The sequence below is a fragment of the Bactrocera latifrons genome, unplaced genomic scaffold, assembly GCF_001853355.1.
Source record: "Bactrocera latifrons isolate USDA-ARS-PBARC rearing strain unplaced genomic scaffold, ASM185335v1 scaffold_105, whole genome shotgun sequence".
Classification (NCBI taxonomy): domain Eukaryota; kingdom Metazoa; phylum Arthropoda; class Insecta; order Diptera; family Tephritidae; genus Bactrocera; species Bactrocera latifrons.
The window spans coordinates 1,176,123-1,198,467 of NW_017534464.1; the positions used below are offsets into that span (position 1 = coordinate 1,176,123).

Below are 22,345 nucleotides of genomic sequence, written 5' to 3' on the forward strand. Positions count from 1 at the left end.
ATATCTGTCCGACCCCGTCAATCCAGCACGTTTCTTGATCCTACGATTGAGTAACCTCTATGACAATTTACAACAACAACAGGATATGAATTTCATTAAGGTAAATTATATATTGATCGTTAGTTTGGAAATATTTTTCTTAAAGAAACATGGGGATAAGGAAAGTAAAGGTTCGACTTCCCAGAGAGTCGGGTCTTCGTAACCGGAACGGTCCCAGATTTTTTATCCGGTCAAGGACTATCAATACACTGACAATAACAACCCAACTTTATCATTTTGAGTGTATTATTATTAGGAAAAGAGTCCGATTTTCGGTATTATGTCACTTAGATTGACCGATATTTTAAGTGAAATATCAGCCATAAATATGAAAACTTTTGTAAAATAAAACTAATTCAAAGTTAAAAATACTTAAATGCAACTTTTTTACAGCAAAATAAATGTTTGATAATTTAATTAATTTTAAAATATTTATTTATAATTTAAAGCAATTGGCTATTGAAATTGTTGCCAATAATTAAAAAATAAAAATGGAAAACATTGAATATTAAGAGCAAAAGACATGAAAATTATTATCGAAATTGCGAATCACCTGAGAAAATTTATTTCCGTAGAAAATAAATAAAGTGTGTAAAAAACACGGACAAAACTAGGCAAGCACAAATAGCTGGAAGCCAACTGTGCAAATAGAATACGAGTATAGCAATGATTTTTCAGCGATAAATTTAACGTTGTTTACTATTTAGAGTTAAGTGAATATTGAGGTAAAAAACCGAAACGTCTTTAGCATAGTAACAGCGCTCGCCCACCTACTCACACCCACAGCATGAAGATAAAAACATAGCAAGCAAATCATAGTCTGTCGCTAGACAGCTTTAGTTCTAGACAAAAGATAAGACAAGGCAAACGCATTAAGGAAAAAATATTTATTTAAAGTAACGCAGCAACACTTTGTCAAACCCCAGTTGGCAAGCAGGTGGTAGAAGGAAGCGAGCAAGTACTAAGTGCCAGCATAAGAATGAAGGCAGGAAAGAACCGAACCAAAATAAATGTAAACTAAGGCGAATATGTCGGTGGAATGGTTTGGTTTTGGGTAAACAGTGTTGCCTATTGTTGTTGTTGCTAAATTTACATTTGCCTTTAAACAAACATTGTTGCCATGCCATTAAACAACACATTGCTTTGTTGCCGTTAGACGCTCCGGGCAAAGGAGTGCCCGACTGGATGAATTTAAGCAGTTGCAAACTTTGCTTTATTTTGTTTACAATACTTTGCATTTCTGTGGGCCAGCGGCGAGTTCTTGAACCCCAACTTAACTGTACTCATTTATACATAACTATATAAGCATGAAAGCACGTTAAGCGCTGTAAAATCTTCTGCGTTACTTTTATGTAACGAAACAGCATACTTTTACGGCGTTTTCATAACGCTATACGCATGCAAAAGTGCTTGTAACTTTATTGGATTTTGTTTTTGTTTTCTTTTTCTTGTTTTCCTTTCTCTCGGCTGCGAAGCAACAGGCGTGTGAATAGAAGAAAAGATTTCTGCGCTGCTTGAGTGCGTTCACTGCTAAGTACCCTGGCATGCATGTAGGCGCCGTCAAGAGGTAGCTAAGTTATGCCGCCCACAATGCACACGCCGATTTTTATTATTTGAATGCATAAACAGTGTTTATTCAAAAGGCTTTTAAGGGCAATATTTTATGTTAATTTGCAGGCGTATGAAATTGGGAAATGGGAATTTTGTGAAATTCCAAATTCTTATCAACAGATTTCTCCTTTGGCGTTTCGGGATTGCTTAACCATATTCATTTATGTCTATGCTAATACCAGCTTTGGCTCATTCATTCATTGGCTAATCGAATATGCACGCCGTGATTATAATAAACGGTTACCGAAATTTGTTTAGGAAATGGCAAATTAATTAATTATCATGATTATGTTGTTACGCATAATAATTTTGCTTTGCTTGGCTTTGATCCCTGAAGTGCGATAATGCTTGAACAAGTCGAGCTGTAGGAAATTTTGTAGATTTAAGGGGTTACATGGGTTTCACAGTTTCAAAATTTTTCTAAATTTTTTTTTTGTCTCATTAAATTCTATAACATCTCTAGAATATTGCTCTAAATTTTCAAGTTGATCCGACTAATAGTTTCGGAGATACAACCTTGAAAAGGTGGACGCTCGAGATCAGGTATAGGCTGAGGGCGCAGTAGGTAAAACTTTAAACGCGTTTTTCTCAAAACTATGTTTTCAAAGTCGGTTGTCAAGATTTCCCGCGAACTACTTAACCGATCTTGACGAAATTTTACGCAGATCTTCGAGATATCATTTACAAGGTCTTTTTTTTTAATTACAGCTTTTAAAAACAAAAATGTCGAGAATTTTTCAGCGAAATTTGGATTTTTTTATAAAAACGTCTGCCAAAAATCCAATTTTCATTATTCTTTATTTTCCTTCGTCCAATACCTAGTTTATGGCCTTTACTAAAACATATATTTTTTATTTCTATTTGAGATGATCCTGAAAGAAGTTCTGCTGAAAAGGCGGGTGCACATTTTTTCCGCGGGACTGCCGGAAATGGCGTCGTAATGACTGCCATTTTCATATTTTTTTTTTTTTGTTTTGAAAATGTTACGAAGTGTATATTAAATATGAGTCTTTTAAATAAAAGAAAATTTCATTAAAATATTCCATTTTTTATATGTAAAAAAAATTATTGAAAAAATACCGTTTTTTGCCCAAGGAAACCCATATAACCCCTCAATTGCATTTTTAGGCAAAACAAAGTTCTGTGGAAAAACAATAATTTTTTACAATGGGAGTTTGAATAAAAATATGCAAGAAAGAATGTTAACTTTGGCTGCACTGAAGCTATAACACCCTACAAAGATATCTCTTTATGATACATAGCATATAATATAAATATTCTTTATCTTGATTTTGACCATTGAGTTTGTATATGATACAATGATCCGTCGAAAAAGCAGTTTCTTCGAAAGAAATTCTTAGAATGGCTATTTATACGCACGTATGATCGAACAAGCATATTTGGTTCAGGCATATCTACGCCATCTTTCATATAATGCTAGGCCAACTATACTCGGTGAGACATTTTACTTTACATTTTATGCCACAGTACAAAAATGAAGCAAATCAGAAATAAACACGACCCACTAATATAGTACGCTTATTATCGAAACTATTAATAGTGCGATACCTATAAGGAGAATAATGGCAGAAATATCAAATTAAGATACTGGTATGATACAGCTACCTCTCATTTTTCAGGAATCTAAACGAATTCCGACGACGAACGACGAAAAGTTTCAAAAAGAATGAAATCAGAGTTACCACCACTTCTACTTTTTATATACCGTAATTGTAAGTCCCGTTAGCTTTTCTTATTTTATAATTTATAATCAAACATTATAATAAACAACAGAAGTAAGCTACTGACAATGTTGAAAATCAATCCATAAGTTCTTTCAACCTTCTTATATCCGATATAAGCCATGTGGGGGAAGTTGAGACACTTCCTTAGTTACACAGTTAGTTATAATTTCAAAAAAGTACTCGGAAATTTTAATTAAATTTCCTTGAGTTGCTAAGTTGATAGAACTGTCCTTAATTAATACGCTAAATAAGAACACGATTTGTCAACGAATAGTTACGAATGTTGGAAAAGGCTTACGGTCATTCAGTTTTATCAAACACACAAGCCTACAAGTAGTACAAAGAGTTGAAAACGGTCGGGAGATCGACATCTCTCGCGAGTCCGGACGAATGATTTCGGCACATATTTTGCGTATAAAACGCTCAACTCGCTGTGGTAAAGCTGATTTTTTTCAAAAACAGTTCCGTAAACACAATAGAATTCCAATCCCACAATAGTGGAGAGCAGAATAACTGGCGGTGTTTGAAATGCAAGCAAGTAAAAAATCATCGGAATGGAAGGAAAAAATTCACGCCAAAGCCACTCAATAATCAATGTGATGACCACCGGCTTTTTTTTATATGCTTGGTTTTGTGCATCATGAATTTGTTCCAGAGTGACAGACGGTCAAAAAGAGGTTCTATTGGTCAAGTTATATTTTTAAAGGAATTGTGGAATAACAATGATAATGCACCATCGCATTGAGCCACGATTGTGATCGAATTTAAAGCCAAAAACACAATTAATCCCATCGGCCAACCACCATATTCACCAGATTTAGTTCGTGATTTTCCGTTTTTGTCGGTATAAGAATCCAAAGGATTGTAGTTGAGATTTAATTTTGAATATATTCATATAAATAAATTATATTGGAAAAAATAACGAACTTAAGGCCGCTTTCTCAATGTCTGATTAATAGAGTGACCGCTTAATAGAGCTTTCACTGTATTTTTTTTATTTATGAATAGTTTTTACTATCCTCTCTTCTAAATTGGCTCGAACTGGATACAGTGTGCTAAATTTTACTAAAATCGGTTATGTAGTTTAGGAGTACATCGCGGACAAACAACGTGACACCTAATTTTTATATATAAAAATAAGCTACTTCTTTTAAAAAATGGGTTGGCCGAAAAAAATCGAAAATTATTATTGAGGTTTTTCTAATCCTAATCTATCCTTTAAGATTAATTCATTTCAATTTCATAAAGACTTAAGTACCAGAAGAAGAGCTGCGGCTGTCAACAACACGCTACTCCCATGTGTCCCCAAATACGTGAATAAATTTTAAACGTGATTATGTCAATATAATAATTTTCAACAAATTCCGTAGCGGTAAAAAGGAGCATGTGACTACAGATCCAATTTTTTACAGACTACTTAAAAACTCCAATATCTCATACTTGAATAAAGGAACTTTCATTTTAAGCGTAAGTTTTTTCGGGATGTAAAAGCTGAATTTGGAGAACCTCAAAAATTGAACTTTTCAGTAAAACTCTCACTATTTACGTAAAATTATTGATTTCAAATCTATCTTACAAGAACGGCGCTGTAAACTAAAGAAAACTGTTGTTGTATTTGATTACAGCTGGTCTATCGCCTACTCGTCACGCTCAAAGCGAAGCGTGAAAGAAAAAAAGTATCAGCTCAACAATTGTAGTGACAACAAATGAGTACATTCTTATTATAAGCAAAATTTGATTAAATTCCCCTTTGCAAAAAAAATCTTCAAAAACCAATTTTTTCTTTATATAATCTCTTAATTTTTTTTTAGCGTTTCAGTTACATACATAATTGTTAAGACTACGATAAAAGGCATAATGGCATAGTTTTGAAAATCGATCAAGGCCATTTTCAAGACTAACAAAGCTTTTACTCCAAGGTAAAAAACATTTAAGATCAAATTTGACCCGAACAGGTTCATATAACACAGTACAACAGCCTTTTATTTAAAAGGTCATACATACGAACGCCAAATCCTTTGAAGGTTTTACTTTGAAGGTAATGTTCCACAGCGTAATCAGTGGGCGCAAACCGAATCGGATATTTTATGATTTATTTATGTTCGTGTGAAATTGGGATCATCACATGTTAAATAAGATGTGCTTGAAGCTGTTTATTTACGACGCCAAATGTTTGTCTAACGATTCTTAACATGGAATAAAATTTAATGCATTTTCTTGAAAATTGTCTGTTACCAATGGACTCACATACAGATTTTAAGTCTAATTGTCGAAAGCTTGTCCCATGTGGATCGTCCATCCACCGCTGTCAATGAGGGTAACATTGAAAAAGTTGAAGAAACAGTGCTTGATAATCGGAGTATTAGCATTACAGAGATAACAACTGATCTCAACCACATTACTTATACTATATATACTAGACTCGAACAAAAAAACCAAATAAGGTGTCACATTCTGGCATAATTGTGACTGGTTTTTGTCCTAAGCATGAAAGGGGAGCCAACGCTCAACCACGAAATAATTTCTTTTATTTGTTTTTTGTGCTTGCTTTTAGCAATCTGGATTTTTATCATGCCGAGTTGCTTGCATAGTTTACATATATGGACCTCTTCTGGTCAGATGTGAACTTGAGTTTAAATACACAAGAAAGGAAAGTAGAGGATCCATAAAATATCATCCACATTGTTATTAGATGATTTATTTTTCTTTGTTTTTGTTGTGGTTATAGTGAAGGTTCTTGGCAGAGTCCGTGAGTGCATCACAGTGTTTTTCGCTGTGAGCGAAACTCATACTGTATATCGTGACTATATCGCCATTTTTTGAGGTGCAAGATAAGTCCACAGTTTATTATCTATACTATAGCTTTTGTACCAGAAATTACCCATCTTTCAAATTTCAAGCCGTCATGTTTTTTTTTTTGTTTTTTTGCTTGTTCCGTATTGTTTGGTATTTCATCACGGAAGTACGTATGCCGGAAAGACATTTACAAATCGTTCAACTTTATTACGATTATTTCTTAAATTGAAAGCGTTCAAAATTCCCCATACCGGATCAATCAATAGATTTATCGAGAAAACACTTCGGTAAGCAGATAATTTCAAGTTTTGGGCTCGTCGATTTGTCACCAAGATCGTGTGACATGTGTGTATGATATACCGTTCCTTTTTTCTGTGGATATGATATGTAAACTCTAAAGTCTATGCGGACAATTCCGCCTTGATTCAGGTCTTGGAACAAAACATCACCCTTGTCAATCGCCAGTTACCGGTCGAAATGCTCGAATAAGTCATGGAAAATTGGACTTAACGAATGAACCATCTGAGATGTAGTCGCTTTCAACATTTGAAAGTGATAATCTTGAAACAATAAATGCCAAAGAATGTTATTTCGAATGATGATAATAAAAGAGATAATATTCAAAAGGTATATTCCACGAAAATCAAATGATAATTAACACTCCCCAATAAATTTGAAGTTTCAGTGTTTTTTTTTTTTTTTTTTTAAGTAGGAACCTCGAAATAGAACACCCTTTACAAGGTGCTTTCCAAAGTAAACAGAACTTTTTGAATCTAGCGCCCCCTGGCGGCGACATCTATATCTCGACTGGTGCGTTAGAATCTGCTATTTTTATTGATTTTCCAGTGAGAATTTCATGACATTTCATAGATTGGAAATGAAGTTATTGTGCTTTAAGTGTTGCGAAAAGAGCCGACAATAAATTTTGTTTTAAAATTGGTAAAATTTTTGCCGAAACGTTTCAAGTGATGAAACATGCTTATGGCGATGATTGCCTATCCCGTAGCAGAGTGCACGAGTGGTTTCAACGTTTTCAAAGTGGTCGTGAGGACCGTGGAGAAGTCAAAAGTGAAGATAATGCTGATTTGTTTTTATGATTCCAAGTTTATTGTCCACAAAGAATTTGTTCCACCCGGCCAAGACGTTAATGCGGTATTCTACCTTGGAGTTTTTTAGCGTTTAGTGCGCCGTATTCGAGTTGTTCGGACCGAATATCGCGAAGATGAAAGTTGGCGTTTGTTGCACGATAATACGCCGTCTCAACAAGCGACGCTTGTGAAAGATTATTTGACCAGAAATCACATTTTAATCATTAACCACTCCCAGTATTCACCTGATAAACGCACCGTGCGACTACTTCTATTTCGGAAAAATGCATTTGCCCATCAAAGGAAAGCGTTATGCAGACGTAGAGACCATTCAAAAGCTAAAACACTCGTTCGACATGCTTTTGGACCGTGCAAAAGTCTGTATTGAAGCAGAATGAGACTATTTTGATTGATTTTTCCGAAACAAAAAAAAATTGTTTTTGTTTTTTGTTTTAAAGTTATGTTTACTTTGGAATGAACCTAGTATATCGTTTCGAACTAATACGGCGGGTATGATTAAGAGTTTTACAGGGAGTTTTTTTGATAACAATGAATAACTGTACTCAGGAATGATTCCATTGGCAAGTCTTTTTAATACTCACAAGATAATTGTTTATAAATAAAAATTAGAATTTGGTTGAGGTAATATTAATAATAATTATTAATAATATCAGCATTTCCCATGGTTCATTGAATTCAATTTAGAAAATGTTTATATTCACGATATTTCGTTATGAAATTCAATTTATCGATAATACGCTCGGCACTAAGCATTATTGCATGTCTTTATGCCTGCTCACTCACGCAAACGAAATATTTCTAACAAACATGAACGCAAATCAMATTAAATTTTTGAGAGTTTKGGTAAATTTCATAACGGTATTAGTGCAATGTTATGTATTTTACACATTTTGCGCATAAGCTTCTTAATCTTTTATACGCATATAAAAGTGTATTAGTGCATACACACCAATGAAGTGCAATGTAATGAAATTAAATTTAAATTGTTTCCGCTCTTTTCTGCTTCTTCTTTTTATTGCATGTGGAACGCAGTAGCCCATATGGTAGTGGCGCAGCTAAAGCCGTGAGCGTCAGCGTGAATAGCCAAAATCGCAAAATTTTCCAACACTTTACGGTGAACAGGAGCACACACTGACACACGCAGTCACCCACTCGCAGCGGTGAAACTACTTTACTCACAACAACGCTATGAAGTCCACCTTGATTTGGTTATTGCTGGCCGGTGTTGGCGCCGTACTGCTGTTGGGCGACACTGTCGACGCCTGGAATCGACAGTTCTTCAATCGCTACTCTCGCAGCTGGCTGCGCAACAACGCTGATGGTGGCGTCGCCGGCGTTGTAACCGGCCTGGGCGGAAGTACCGGCAATGCGCAGCAAATTGACGACTTTAATGCACTCTTCGGCCTTGGCAACGATATGAGCGTGCATGGCAATGGCGGCCGTGTGACCACCAATGGCGGCAGCGTAGGCGGCAATAGAGGTGCTGGCGGTAGTGGTGGTAGTGCAGGTGTTGGTTACGCCACCTACGGCGCGGGCTATGATGTGGACACTGGCGGTTTTGGTGGTCAACAACAGGTGAGTTGCATACTACAATTTAATTTTGTCATCAAAGCAACAAAATACACCGCAATATCCGGTGTAGGGTTAATGTGAAAAAAGTCGCTTGAAAGTGGAAATGTTGAAAACTTTTGCGCAGCGCAATGAAAGTAATAAAAGTGGATTTTAAAAACTCTACGACATAAGTTCCAGCAACTTCCCACTTTTTTTTCGTTATGCAGCTTTCGCCACCAAACTTGTAAAGTGTTGCCATGGCTGGCCTGGTAGCAGCCAAGTGCTGAGGTTAAGAAGTTGCTCGCACAAAAGTCTTGTAAGAACTTAAGAACAAAGGCAAATGGAAATGAAAGAAATAACTAATTAAAAAAAAGGGGGTTTGCTGAAAGGTGAGGTGCTCCAGTTTGTGGGAAGGAGCTGCATTCGAGAAATGTTAATTGGATCTCATGTAAAATAATATTTTTGAAGTGAAAAAGTAGATGAKATTAAATCGGTTACCTAAAACATAAACTGACATAAATCTGACCCAATTTTGACTAACCGTAATTTTTGAAAAAWTTACAATTTCTGAAACAATTCTCACAACAAATTTTTAAATTACAGTTAAAAATAAGAAAGTGTCGATATTACTCGTCGCTGAGACTTAAATTTGAGGTTAGGTTTCATTGTCATACTCCTTGACGAAGACCCCAGTTTGAGAGTTGAAACACGATCTTCTAAAGTATCAAAAACGTAAGATGTATTTAGGAAGCGCTTGAGTCTAATACAAGTTTACTTCGTCGACTACTTTCCATTTAAGGGGTATTTTTTTTCAATTTTTTTTTCATTTTCTGTTCCCTAAGAGTGTAGAATTAACGTATCATCCCACTTTACCATTGGAAGGTTTCGAAAAAGGCCCAAAAATAATAATACGGCTCAACGTTCGGAGCGCTCGGAGTGCACACCTCAAACTTTAAACGCGTTTTTCTCAAACACACACTTTTTTAAACTGTTGGGCATGATTGCGGTCGAACTACTCATCCGATTTGTATAATTTTTTTTTTGCTTAATGTTCACAAAACGCCTGGCTGGCGTCCCTACTACATTCATAATTTTTATAAATTATTAACAATGTTATGACAAAATTTATGTAAAAAAACATAAAAATTAAAAAAAATATATATATATATTTAACAACATTTCTTCATGATTCCAAGAGCGAGAACGATAACCTCCAAACATGAGAAATCGTGTGAATCGAGTGAAAAAACACACCTCATTCACCAGGCCATTTCTCCGACAAATGTCATCAAAAAATTCCAAAAAAATTTGTTTATCCACTCCACGATATACCTCATGATATGTGAAAAAAGTTCTATAGTAAAATAAAAATTTCTATGAAAAACAAAAATTTCAAAAAAAACAGGTCAGATTAGCCTACTGACCGCTTAAAGCATTCACCCTCACAGACACGTCTAAGATATCTGAGTACAATTTTCTAGATATTTGAATTTTAGCCTTTTTTAAACATTTGTCGAAATTCACTTAAATAATACCTTTCTACATCAGAAAATATATTTTTAGTTTTCTTTTTTTATACAACATTCCAACCAATTAATGGAATTTTGCCATCATTTTTATTAACTTGTTACACTGTGAAAATTCTTGGTGAAACAGCTCTTTTCTGTTTTGAAAATTCAAAAATTTCGGCAATTTCTTCCTTCAAACTGTTCAACTGATGGTTCTTCTTTTTTCAAGTTAGCTAATAAAAATTATTCCATGCGAATCCCAAAATACATATAACATAAGATAACGGACTGTTGAGTTGACGAGTGAAATTATTCAAGAAGAAATTCCATTAAATTTTGTGTGCGGAATCAAATATCTGATGCCGGAACGTTCACAATTATGGAAAAGGCAWTAGRTGATAATTGTTTGAAGCGTGCAAATGTTTTTGATTGCTAAAAATTATTCAAAGAGGGTCGATAACGCGTTGATGACGAACCACTTCCGACGGCCATCAACATCAACGGAAGGTCAACACTGCAATCAAGTAAAGGAATTGGTRCTTGARAATCGACGATTACCAGTCAGAGGWCTTACTGGCATCTTTGGAATATCGGAGTGATCAGTRAAAACTATTTTGTAAGRTCATTTGGGCCTAAKAAAGGTGTAAGGAAAGCACSATTGATTCCAAAATCAYTTCATTATTTSGRAAAACAGTGTCGCGTTAACGTATGTRAAACAATGCTTTCCGAYATCATGAAAAGTATTACTGCTGGCGATGAATCTTGGATCTAAGCTTACGACCCGCAAACAGACGATCAATTGGTYCTATATTGTGGCAAAGRTGAGCCGAAACCGAAAAAATCACATCAAAGCAGGTCAAAATCAAGCGATAATTCACCGTTCACTAGATTTAACTTCGTGTGACATCTGGCTATTCAGCAAACTCAAACGACTGCTCCGGGGAAACCATTTTGAGTCTATTTAAGACATTAAACGTGAATCACTAAGCGCATTGAAGGCTATTCCGGAATTCGAACTAAAYAATTGTTTCGAGGATGGAAAAAACGTTGGCCCAAGCGTGTTGGCTTCAAAGGAGAGATACTTTGAAGGGGACGACATARATTTTGAAAAATGTTTAATAATTTTAAAATTTTGAACTTCAAATCTTACTACTTTTTGCTTATAGTATGTACATACATATGTTACTTCATTGCATTTCCATTGCCTTTTGGRAAATCAAATAATTTTAATTCAAACATTTCAAATGAATTTAATATCGGAATTGCATGTGGCAAGTTATCATAATATTGACCACCATTCATTGAATTCATTGAATTTCATTGCAAAAGTTAATTARTATGAGAGAAGACGCACAAGCAAGTCTGTTCAGTTGCACTAATAGTATAATATTTACTTATCGTTAGACTATATATAACTATAAGTACATATATATAGAAATATATCTGTATATACGTATATTTAATTGCTTTATTCAGCTGCACATTCAAGTTAAACAAAATGAAATTTGCAATCGATTTGTTTTCGAGAAATACTCACACATATAAATGCGTCGGCACATAATTCAATTAAAATRCATTTAATTTTGAAGTAATATGTGGGCTGTCGTTTGATTTCCAATTTGAGCTTATTGATATTTTATATTTTTTATAGTTACACGTTGTTGTTTTAGAWTGTGTCATTTCTGTTTTCTTTAGACTTTGGTGAATTCACAGTTTGGTAGCTCATCAAAAATAAGATTTAGAAATTCTATTTTTGCAAAAAAAAAACCGTAATAACCGTCTATTTATATTGAAAAGATGCAGCAATGAATATGGATTAAATATGAATAATTTTGGTTTCTTTTACTTTCTGAGCCATAAATAATTGTTTCAAAAAAAAAAAATATTTTGGACGATTTATAATTTTGTTTTATAAATTCTAGTCAAATTTTAGCAATTACCGTTACTTAAATATATGTATATGTTCGTCAATACTTCGGGAACTTATATAGAAGAGTGCAATCATTATTGAATGTAAACTGTGATCAAAACGCAAGTTAAATTTCTTCGAAGTAACCGAAGTAATAGCACTTTTGCTAATGCTTCTTTCAGTCCTCAAAACAGTCGGAATAGTTTGTTTTCCTGTAAATAGACCTTGTTCTATTTGATTTCTATCTCCAAAAACGCGCCAAACGGTGTCCCAGCAATGATCTTTTGAGTTTACTGTATAGCCACAAGGTGATTAAAGCCAAATCAGGCGTACGGTGATTACTAAACGATATGAGTCGAGYTTTTGGCAAAAAGTTGGAAAGAACAAATGCGGTATGGCAGTATGACATTATCGTGAAAAAGGAACCAATAGTTGTTCGGCCATATTTCTGGCCGTTTCAGATGAAAAGCTTGATGGAAAGGATGCCTAACATTCAAATAATATTTTTCTGTTGACTGTTTGGTCCGGCGGAAAGCTTAATTTTTAATCACATCTCTAAATTACCTTCAAGAAAATGTAACTCAATTGTAAACTAAATCGATTTTCGAGAGGCATAGAACTAAATACGGTTCCCAAGTAATAGAGCGCCAAACAGTACACAACATTACAGGTGTCAAAAAGAGTGTATGCTRCAGATCTTTATCTGGTGATCAAAATAGAGGTAATTTCTTCAATAGCTTTATTTTGACAGATCACACCTGAGTGGTGTTATTTTTATTCAGTATTTTTTGGCATTTCATTGTGAAAAGACTTACACCTGAACAACGTTTATAATTTTTACTTTATTACGAAAATTCACGTTCTGTAAAGAATGTGTTTCACGCGCTTCGCCTAACTTATGGTCAATACAATAGGTCTATTGAGCGCACCATTCGCAGCATCATCACTCATCTTGAGACCCAGCATTCATTCATTATTSGATAATATTCAAMSGAATARAYCAMGTSCAGCACWCAGTRARGAAAATATAGCAKCAGAACTGACGTATRGAACGACTTGGCGCATTTTGCRTYGACATCTTAAATTGAAAACGTATCAAATACACCTTGTGCAAGAACTGAACCACTCGACCTTTCTAAGCGCTATCGCTTCGCTCTATGGGCYCTTGAAAAGTTCCAAGAAGATCCTACGTTTTCGAGCCAAATTTTGTTGMACGATGAGATCCATTTTTGGCTCAATGGGTATGYAAATAAGAAAAATTACCGCATTTGTTACGAAGAGCAATCTGAAGAGAWTCAAAAGCTGTCATTTCATCCAGAAAAAACAACAGTTTGGGTGGTTTGGGTTCAGGTGGAATCAACACTTCTTCAAAAATGATGATGGTAAGAATGTAACCGTCAATGGCGACCGTYTGAAATTGAAGCTCGTGACAACGACGAGACTTRGTTTCAACAAGACGACGCCACTTCTCACATCAATCAATGGATTTATTGTAAGAACAATGCGGTGAGCAGGCAATTTCATGTTTTTGGCCTGTCGATAGACCACAAAGATCGTGTGATATTACACCATTAGACTCTTTCCTGTGGGAGTAATTAAAGTCTATGGTGTATGTGAACAATCCCACTTCGGTTCATACTTTCGAAGCAAAACGTCACACGCCAGTCAAAATGCTCGACGAGTAATCGAAAATTGAACAAGACGGATGGATCATTTGTGAAGAAGTCGTGGCCAACATTTGAAAGAGTTAATCTTCAAAAAAACAAAACAAAATGCTAAGGAATGTTCTTTCGAATGATAATAAACATTTCCCATTAAATTTTAAGCTTTTGTGTTTTTTTTTTAAGTAGCGAACCTGGAAATGCATCACCCATTAATAGAAAGTGGGAAGCTCGTGCTCTTTTCATTTCACTATAAAATATTCCATAAAATTAAAAGAAAACGACAGGCGCATTGAATGATAGTCACACGGGATAACTCCTTTAAGGAAGTATTCAAATCTGGAGTCCTGAATTTCGAGCGTTTTCGACATTTGTCAAAATAGTAACTGGTACTTTTACTATAAATTTATTATACAATTTTGTAATCAAGAGTACACAAAAAAATTATGAAATTTTGAACACAGATTCTTGTTTACTATAAATATCAATATCGTTAGAAGCAACAAGCCTGCGAAAATATTTAAAAATTTCATCSTGCGTTCATTGGTCCGGTAACCACAATTCCAAAATGGCCATAATCAATTAATCATAATTAAAACAAAAAATAAAATTAAAAAAATCGTTGTAAAGAGTTATTTTGGAATATCTAAACGTACGAAATATGAAAGGAATAAAATTTCGATTTTTTTTTTTTTTAATTTCTACCAGAATAAACTTATATGCCATTTTCACTTAAATTCAACAGATTTAAAGTAGAAACGCTTRTGTAGCAAGAAAAAAATAAATTTTGGAGTTTTTACTATTTTTTATAAGCTACTTGTATTTTATACCCAGTTAAGGGTATTCAGTACCCAAAAGTGYAGTTGCACTATTTTAGGCGTCATTTTATTGATTGCTTATTTATACCAATTAAGTATCGCTATGTATTTCATTCCTATAATTAAAGTGCAACCAGAAGTTGGTATTGTAAACTACCTTAGTTGYCCCACCCCACACTTACATAATCAATTTTATATATAAATATACACGTACAACCTCCGGCAATTCATTCTAAAACTTCACAGTGAGTTCGGCATTAATTGTTTACCAAAATGCGCGAATATGTACGTAAATGATGTACTTTTAATTAAATGCATTCATATTGCAARTATTAAATGTTTGCTTGCTGGCGCATCAGCCACAGCAAACAGCGACTGAGCAATGAAATTGCACATCACTCATACGCCATGCAGGACGCTGACAACTATGAACAGACAAGCTTTGCCRTTTTCACCACTTTCAACTTTGCTCCTGACATCCAACTCAATTAGTGGCACAAATGGCAAATGTGTRCTGCGTTTGTGAAGCTTGTGTGGGCGTGGAGGTTGTTGGCGTGGCGTGGCAAATTGAATTTTAATGCATGCATGGGAGCATGTACATATGGGTGATTGTGTGTGTTCAGACTATATATATTCATAAAGCGACGCGCATATTTATTTATAATATATGAAATAACCTTTACAGACATGCATATATGACTCTCTTTAGCAATACATACACACTCACACATAGTTCTCTTCCAGCAAACGGAGATATATGGCATCGTGGAACCGTTAATAGAGGATACGCCGTGCGTAGATCGCGCTTGTCAGGTCAATGATGATTGCTGTCCCACAGGTGTCTGCGTCAATACCTATGGTGGTAAGTACAACAAAAACAACAACAACACACACATACACACATGCACCTTTACATGTAAAAAATCACTTATATGTCGCGCGGGCGTTGACGATGTGTTAACATCCATGCATAGTAGCTAGTAGCTCTATGCCGAAAGGTCACCGCGTGCCGTACAATTTCAAAATTTACTTATACGCTTTTTTTTTAACGACATTTTTGTTTTTCTTTTAATAGAAGGTAAATGCATTTACGTTTATGGGCGTAAACGCGATCTCTGTCATCGCAATACGGACTGCGAGCTGGGCATGTCGTGTCTGAAGAGCGCAGCTGGTAATCTGATGTGTCAGCCGAGTGCATCTACGGCTCATCTATTGAATGCGGTTGGTGGTGGCATTGGCGCTGCTGGTGTTGGTGTTGGTGATGGTGGCAGCCTTGTCGGTGGTGGTGGTGGTGGCGGTGCCGGTAATAACGCTGTTGGCTTCAATGTTGGCGCAAATATGGCAACAGCTCCCAAGTTGACGTTGAATGCGAAGCAATTTGGCGAAGATTGTATATCGTCGAGCGATTGTAATGTGAGCAAGTAAGTGAAACATATATATATGTATGTGGGTGTGCTTATGTGCATTTATAGAAATATTATGGATATTATACTAGATGTTATTATTAAATATTACGTGTAATATTGGCTATAAAAGGCGAACGGGCAATTTTTTATGGAGGAAATAAGGCCATGGCTCCCATTTGACAATAAAATTCCAGCGAAAGTAGGTTAGGTTAGGTTAKTACTTGTTGCTCTTTTGGGATGTACAAAGGGTGGAAGGAGACAAAGAAATAATGGAATAGACGTCATTCACTCCGTTACTGCAGAAGCTAGCAATAAAAGTTACCAGTAATAGACCGAGTGCTTTTCATAAAGAATTAATTAGTAAAACAATTTTAAGTTATCTCTAAAAATAAAGTAGTACTTGTGTAACAACCAGGACAGCAGCAGAAATAACAATGCTGTGATTAACCACTTTTGATTGATTAAATTCTGAGGGCTGAGGTTAGGTTAAGTTTGATGGCTGGACCAGAGAACGCACTTGGGATACTATATGCAGTCCGTTTGTCTGTTTTTCATAAAAAAAAACTTCTTTTCTCTCTATTCGATCTTAAAATGCATTGTGGCCAATATAAATTTGCTCAGGTGTTTATTTTTTCGTCCCACCAGCTCTCAAGTGTTTAAGACTTGATCTTGCACTTGTGGGAAGTAAGGATCAAGAAGGAAGTGTTGAGATGTTTCCACCACGTCTTCCTCCGGCAAAGACTTTACTGGATGTCTGATGATCGATCTTGAGCAAAATCGGCGACAGCGCATAAACCCATCAAGCTCCAGCGAAGCACATCTATCCAGTAGAAGAACAAATAAGGAGAGAGGCACCGACCCGTTTCCAATATTTTGATAACGGCGCTATGGTGCCTTCCCTTACCAGATCGTCAGCTTTACAGTTACCCATGATTCCGTTGTGGCCTGACTAGTTTGAAGGACTCTAGAAGAGACTAAAATTGCAAAGAAACTCGTGAATGTTCAACAGGTGGCGCTCATCAGCATGGCGGTCCACTCCAACCATGGCACTTAGTAGCCTCCAACTTATTAACAGCACATTCAGGGCTGGTCGAAGAGTGCCTAACCTCGCTATCAACAGGAAACTGTAAAGATGCTGAGCCAGCAAGGAAAGGCACCGCATAACCGCTATGTCTGTGCAAAATAAGCATTTTGCTACTTTATAAGTTTGAACACAGAAGTTCTTCTTTCCTAAGACCCCACAATGGACTACATATATATCTTGGATCATCAGTCATCTAACCTATTCTAAACATCGGGAAAAAACTCGAAAGAAACATTTACTTAAGGCTGAGTACAAAACGAAGTTCAAAGTATATGAGTTAACACAAAAGACTGCTCATGGGCAAAATTGCGTTTTAAAATCGCTGCTGAATCGCAACAAATGGTGGATCACTTACGAATACTTCAAGCGAAAACGTTCGTGGCGCAAACGGTGGCAAGGCCAGGATTAGCAGTCGGAACGATTTTGCAAAGTTTTTCATGAGATTGGCAGTGCAATAATCTACTATGAACTGCCTCTTTACGGTCAAACTCTTTATTGCGACAGCCACTGTCAACAATTGGACCAGCGATAGCCGGGAAAATTCATCAAAGCGCCTGGATTATATATCATACAAAACAGAATCTTAAAGGAAGCCATGACTTTGTAATCAAAATTATTCGCAAAAATTTATAATGAGGGATATTTCCCAACCCATGGAAAGTCGAGCGATTGGATCTACTTCCTACACCAAAAAAGCCTCCGGAGGAACCTTCATCATAACGACCTCAGCACATGTTTGACACAATTGTCAAAGTGTACGAAAGCATCGTAAGAAACCATTTTGAGTTAGCAAAACCCGGCAGTATATCGGAAAGATAATATGGCTTTATGAAAACCTGGTCCATCATTGACACACTAAACAATGCCATTGACACTGCGAAATGCGCAGTAAGCGGCAAGCGATGAAAAGGTGGAACAAAAAACTATTGCGCGAGGGGGTGAAGAATGTATTCAACTCGACAAAGTGGGCAAACATAATCAAGGGGCTGTATGACATACGAGCACCTCAATATCTTATGAAAATGATTATGAGCTAGTTTGAAAACAGGCGACTATTTTTCGATACTGATGAAGGCACCAAGAGCTACTCTACCACCTAGAATACACTGCGGGAAAAGCGTATCAAATCCAGAATGCCTTATCAATATTGATGGCAACTAAAGGTAATGATATCGGTTGTGTTATAAGCGACTTCAATATGGATCCAGGCACATGGCATGGCAGTAAATCATATGCCAGACAAATAAGCACAGTGCACAGGCTGTCGTCAATAATATGTAGTTATCATTGTTTTCCGAACAATGTCAAATAATGCTGCTGAAGTAAGCCAGTATGATGCCCATTGACATCCAGGGTGACGAATATGAGCGGGTATACAAGTTATAACTCTGATAATTATCAGAGCCGTCTATAGTAGCCAAAGGGAGGAAAGAGTCAAGAGTTTAACAATACGGCAGCAGCGATGGCAAACCTCACTCAAAGCACGATGGAGCCACAGACTTATACAGACAGGCATTCGTAGATCGACAGATGGCATGGGGACCTGAATTGCCACCTAACCCAAATACTAGGTGGACATGGGTATTTTAGAAGCTACCTGTACATATTCCAAATTTTACGACACTCATGTGTCAGCCCACTGAATAGCTGGCAGCGAAGAGGCGCCTCAATCATAACAAAACTAAGCCATATATAGCAAATTAAGCATCCGTCAGTCCATGCCATAAGAAGACTCCCACAAAGTAATTATTAAGCAGTTGGTTCCGTGGAAAAGTCTGGAGTAGGAGAGAGTAGGTTAAATTTAGCAGATTGAAGTTCCGGCCTTCCGGCTTCCTCTACTTAAAAAAAAAAATAAAAATAAAGCAAACCTGGTCCTGTCCCTGGATTTCTTTTAGCTAGACCTTATATCTACCAATATTTATATAGAACACTATTTATTGGACAGATCCTGCTATCGCTAGCCCACACTGCCTAAATAGTCTGAGTTTAAATTATAATAACGTTCAAATTATTTTTATACTCTTACTACTAACTCATTTATTGCAATTTCTTTCAGGGGTCTATGCTGTCAACTACAACGCACCCACCATCGCATACGTCCACGCAAATTATGCGCTTACTTCCGGGATCCTTTCATGTGCATCGACATTATGCCAGCCGACGATGAGGTAAGCAAGTACTATTTGCCGTTTGTATGTGTGTGTGCGTATTTGTATGAAATAAAGAATGCACTCAATTGAAAGTGTAAGTGCTTGAGGAGCTTATGCAATGAATTAATTCAGTGCTTAAGTGAATTCATGAAGAATTGAGGTGAAATGTGCTGGGTGGTGGTGGTGAAATTGTCAAAGCGCATAAGCCACAGCAAAGCCCAGATAAACACAAGCAAGTGAACTTAGCGGCTTAAGTGCTTTGCAGCCACCTGAGATAGTTAGTAAGAACAAAAATAAATTATACACTCTGCGCCGGTAAGAAGCATGCACTTGCATTACGGTGCTTTAATGAGAAAAATTGAAGGGAAGGCAGTGATGATTTCCAGCACTAAAGCGAGCATTGACCCTGTAATGGCACTTTTGTGCCATTTCTGGTAGTTGGGTGAAAAACTAATTTGGATTTGAATTGAGTTTTTTTTTATAAGGTTAGGAAGCAAAACCAGATATTTTTTAAGGGGTCCGGATATGAGACCTTTGCTTATAATTAAATAAAATAAAAAGTAATCTTAAAGATTTCACAATGTGTGGTKATAAATTGTCAATAGAATATCTGTTGTCTGCTAAATTTGTAGTTTTTCTCCACCGACTCACCTACAACTTTCCTCKCTTTGCTTCACAGTTCATACTTTATTAACGAAGTGAAGAAAGCAAGGTTTTAGAATGTACGCTTTGATTTCGATGTTTCTCCATAATAAAAAAGGCGACTCTTACTTAGTAAAGCGAAAAAAGATGAGAGAACGCCAAACATTTTGTTTTGAAAGGCCAAGTTTTCAAGTTATGCTGAACATAAATGTCAAGCTCATGGGCTAACACAGTTATCCTTTCTATAGGTATTTATCTCCTAACCAACAAGATGTTAGTGCTTTGAAATATGGAGACATTAATGTCAGAGCCATGGGTTTACGTTGACATCGGATATTCTGTTTAACCTAAAACGCCATGTATAGTATAGTTGATAAACTATACTGACTATAAATGTCAAACCCGAGTGCTTACCTTGACAGCTTGTTTGACAGTTAGCCCTCTAGGAAATTATATATCTTCGAAAAAACACCTTGTAGATGTTAGTGACTTGAAGTGTCGACTGTTGGAGACATCTGGAGACATTGAAACTCCTTTAATAGATTTACTTTGATAGCTGGTTCGACAGTTAGCCTTTAAAGAACTTCTACATCGTCAAAAACAACATGCTGTGAATGTTACTGTCTTAAAACGTCGACTGAGACTTCGAAGTCCACTCAAGGGTTTACTTTGATAGCTGGCTTGACAGTTAGAATTATAGGAAATTGTATATCTTCAAAAATAACACCCTATAGACGTTATTGTCTTGAAATGCTCACTTTTAGAGAGATTCTAGTTCCATTCATGAGTTTACTTTGACAGCTGGTTTGATAGTTAGCTTTCTACAAAACTCGATATATTCAAAAACAACAACTTGAAATGTCGACAGTTAGAAACATCTTTACTTCGAGAGTTGGTTCGACAGTTACTTCTTTAGGAACTTCTATATCTTCAAAACAACACSCTGTATATCTCAACGCTTGAAATGTGGAAAGCTAGAGAAATGAAAAAATGTGAAAAGCTCGAAGATCAATTCCTGTTCACTATAATTCCAATAAAGTAAAATTCAAGTAAAAATTACTACAAACCCATGTAAAAGTCACACACCCTGTGCCGGTGTGCATAAATGTAGGATTTATGCACTGTAATCCAATCAGAAGAAAAACATGCGTCACAGCCGGTCCAATACAAGCAAAATTTAATGAAGCTATCCTTTCCGCTATTACTTCAATGCTTCAATGCACTCAAACTGATTGACGAAGCGTAGTCGGTGCTTGCCGAGTGTGTCAATTTCAAAATAACCTTTAATCAAGGATAATTTAAGCATTGAGAACACGCCAAAAAAAAGTAAGAGCGAGGAAACGATAAAACTTTACTTGACTGCTGAGTGCTGAAAGTTGCGAAAGAATTCAAATAAATTACAAAGTGTACTTCTTTATTTATATTGCAATGCATTGGTTTTTTTTATGCGTCTCTTTGTAGGAAGTGCGCGACTCACGTTTCCTATCCGCCTTCAGTCAGCGACGCATGTAATGAGGAGAAGTAAGTGGAAGAGGAAGCAGGAGGAGTAAGATGCAGAGGAAGCAAGAAGAGTAAGTTGAAGAGGAAGAAAGAGGAAAAAGAAGAAGGAAAGAAGAAGGAAAGAAGGAAGGCAGAGAAAGGTMGTAGAAGGAAGGAAGAAAAGGAGCAAAGTAGACAACACGCATGGATATGAAAACATTTACACACACATATAAACACCGATTAAATCATATATATACATACACACACCCATACAGAAATGTATACTTTCAGTCAGCGCGTGTGAAATTTAAACAGGACACACTCGAGCCGGCGCGATATGCAATGTAAACGGAGGCAATGAAGCAAACAATCATATTGAACTACGATTTTGAGAAGAAAACCAAAGACAAAAACAAAAAATTACAAGGAAACCCCAACAAGTTTTAAGATCACAACAACATATCAAGCAAAGTTAAACTTAAATTCTAAGAAAAACATAAATTAAAATTGAAAATATAAAAAAAATAAAAGCAAGCAAATTGAAAATATTGCAAAAATCAACATATCATTTATGCGCAGAATGCATTGAAAATTGTTTGCCGACTACAAAGTATAGAAGAAATTGTTAATGCTATTAGCACACATACACACATATTCAATGAATTATAAATGTATTAAAAATTGTATTATTGTAACCAACTATATACATTTACTCGAAGAGATCATACATATTTATTTATGTATGTAAGCACATATATATACATATACATACATATATGTTTTAATGTGCGCAATGCAATAAAAACAACAAACATAAACATTAAACTAGCAAAC

At 35.9% G+C, this 22,345-nt stretch overlaps 1 protein-coding gene across 2 annotated transcripts in view; it reads left to right on the plus strand.

Annotated features, from left to right (window-relative positions):
• Positions 1 to 21,576, plus strand: part of LOC108969618 (uncharacterized PE-PGRS family protein PE_PGRS34) — a 39,233-nt gene extending 17,657 nt beyond the window's left edge. Inside the window, exons 3-7 of one of the 2 annotated variants that reach the window (XM_018934449.1) lie at positions 8,336 to 8,875; positions 15,492 to 15,609; positions 15,823 to 16,168; positions 19,294 to 19,405; positions 21,491 to 21,576. In XM_018934449.1, coding sequence (XP_018789994.1) covers positions 8,489 to 8,875; positions 15,492 to 15,609; positions 15,823 to 16,168; positions 19,294 to 19,405; positions 21,491 to 21,541 — 1,014 coding nt within the window. In that variant the 5' untranslated portion in view covers positions 8,336 to 8,488 and the 3' untranslated portion in view covers positions 21,542 to 21,576. Of the gene's footprint in view, positions 1 to 8,332; positions 8,876 to 15,491; positions 15,610 to 15,822; positions 16,169 to 19,293; positions 19,406 to 21,490 lie in introns of both variants that reach the window. The other variant, XM_018934440.1, reaches the window with a different exon arrangement.
• The last annotated feature ends 769 nt before the right edge of the window (positions 21,577 to 22,345 follow it).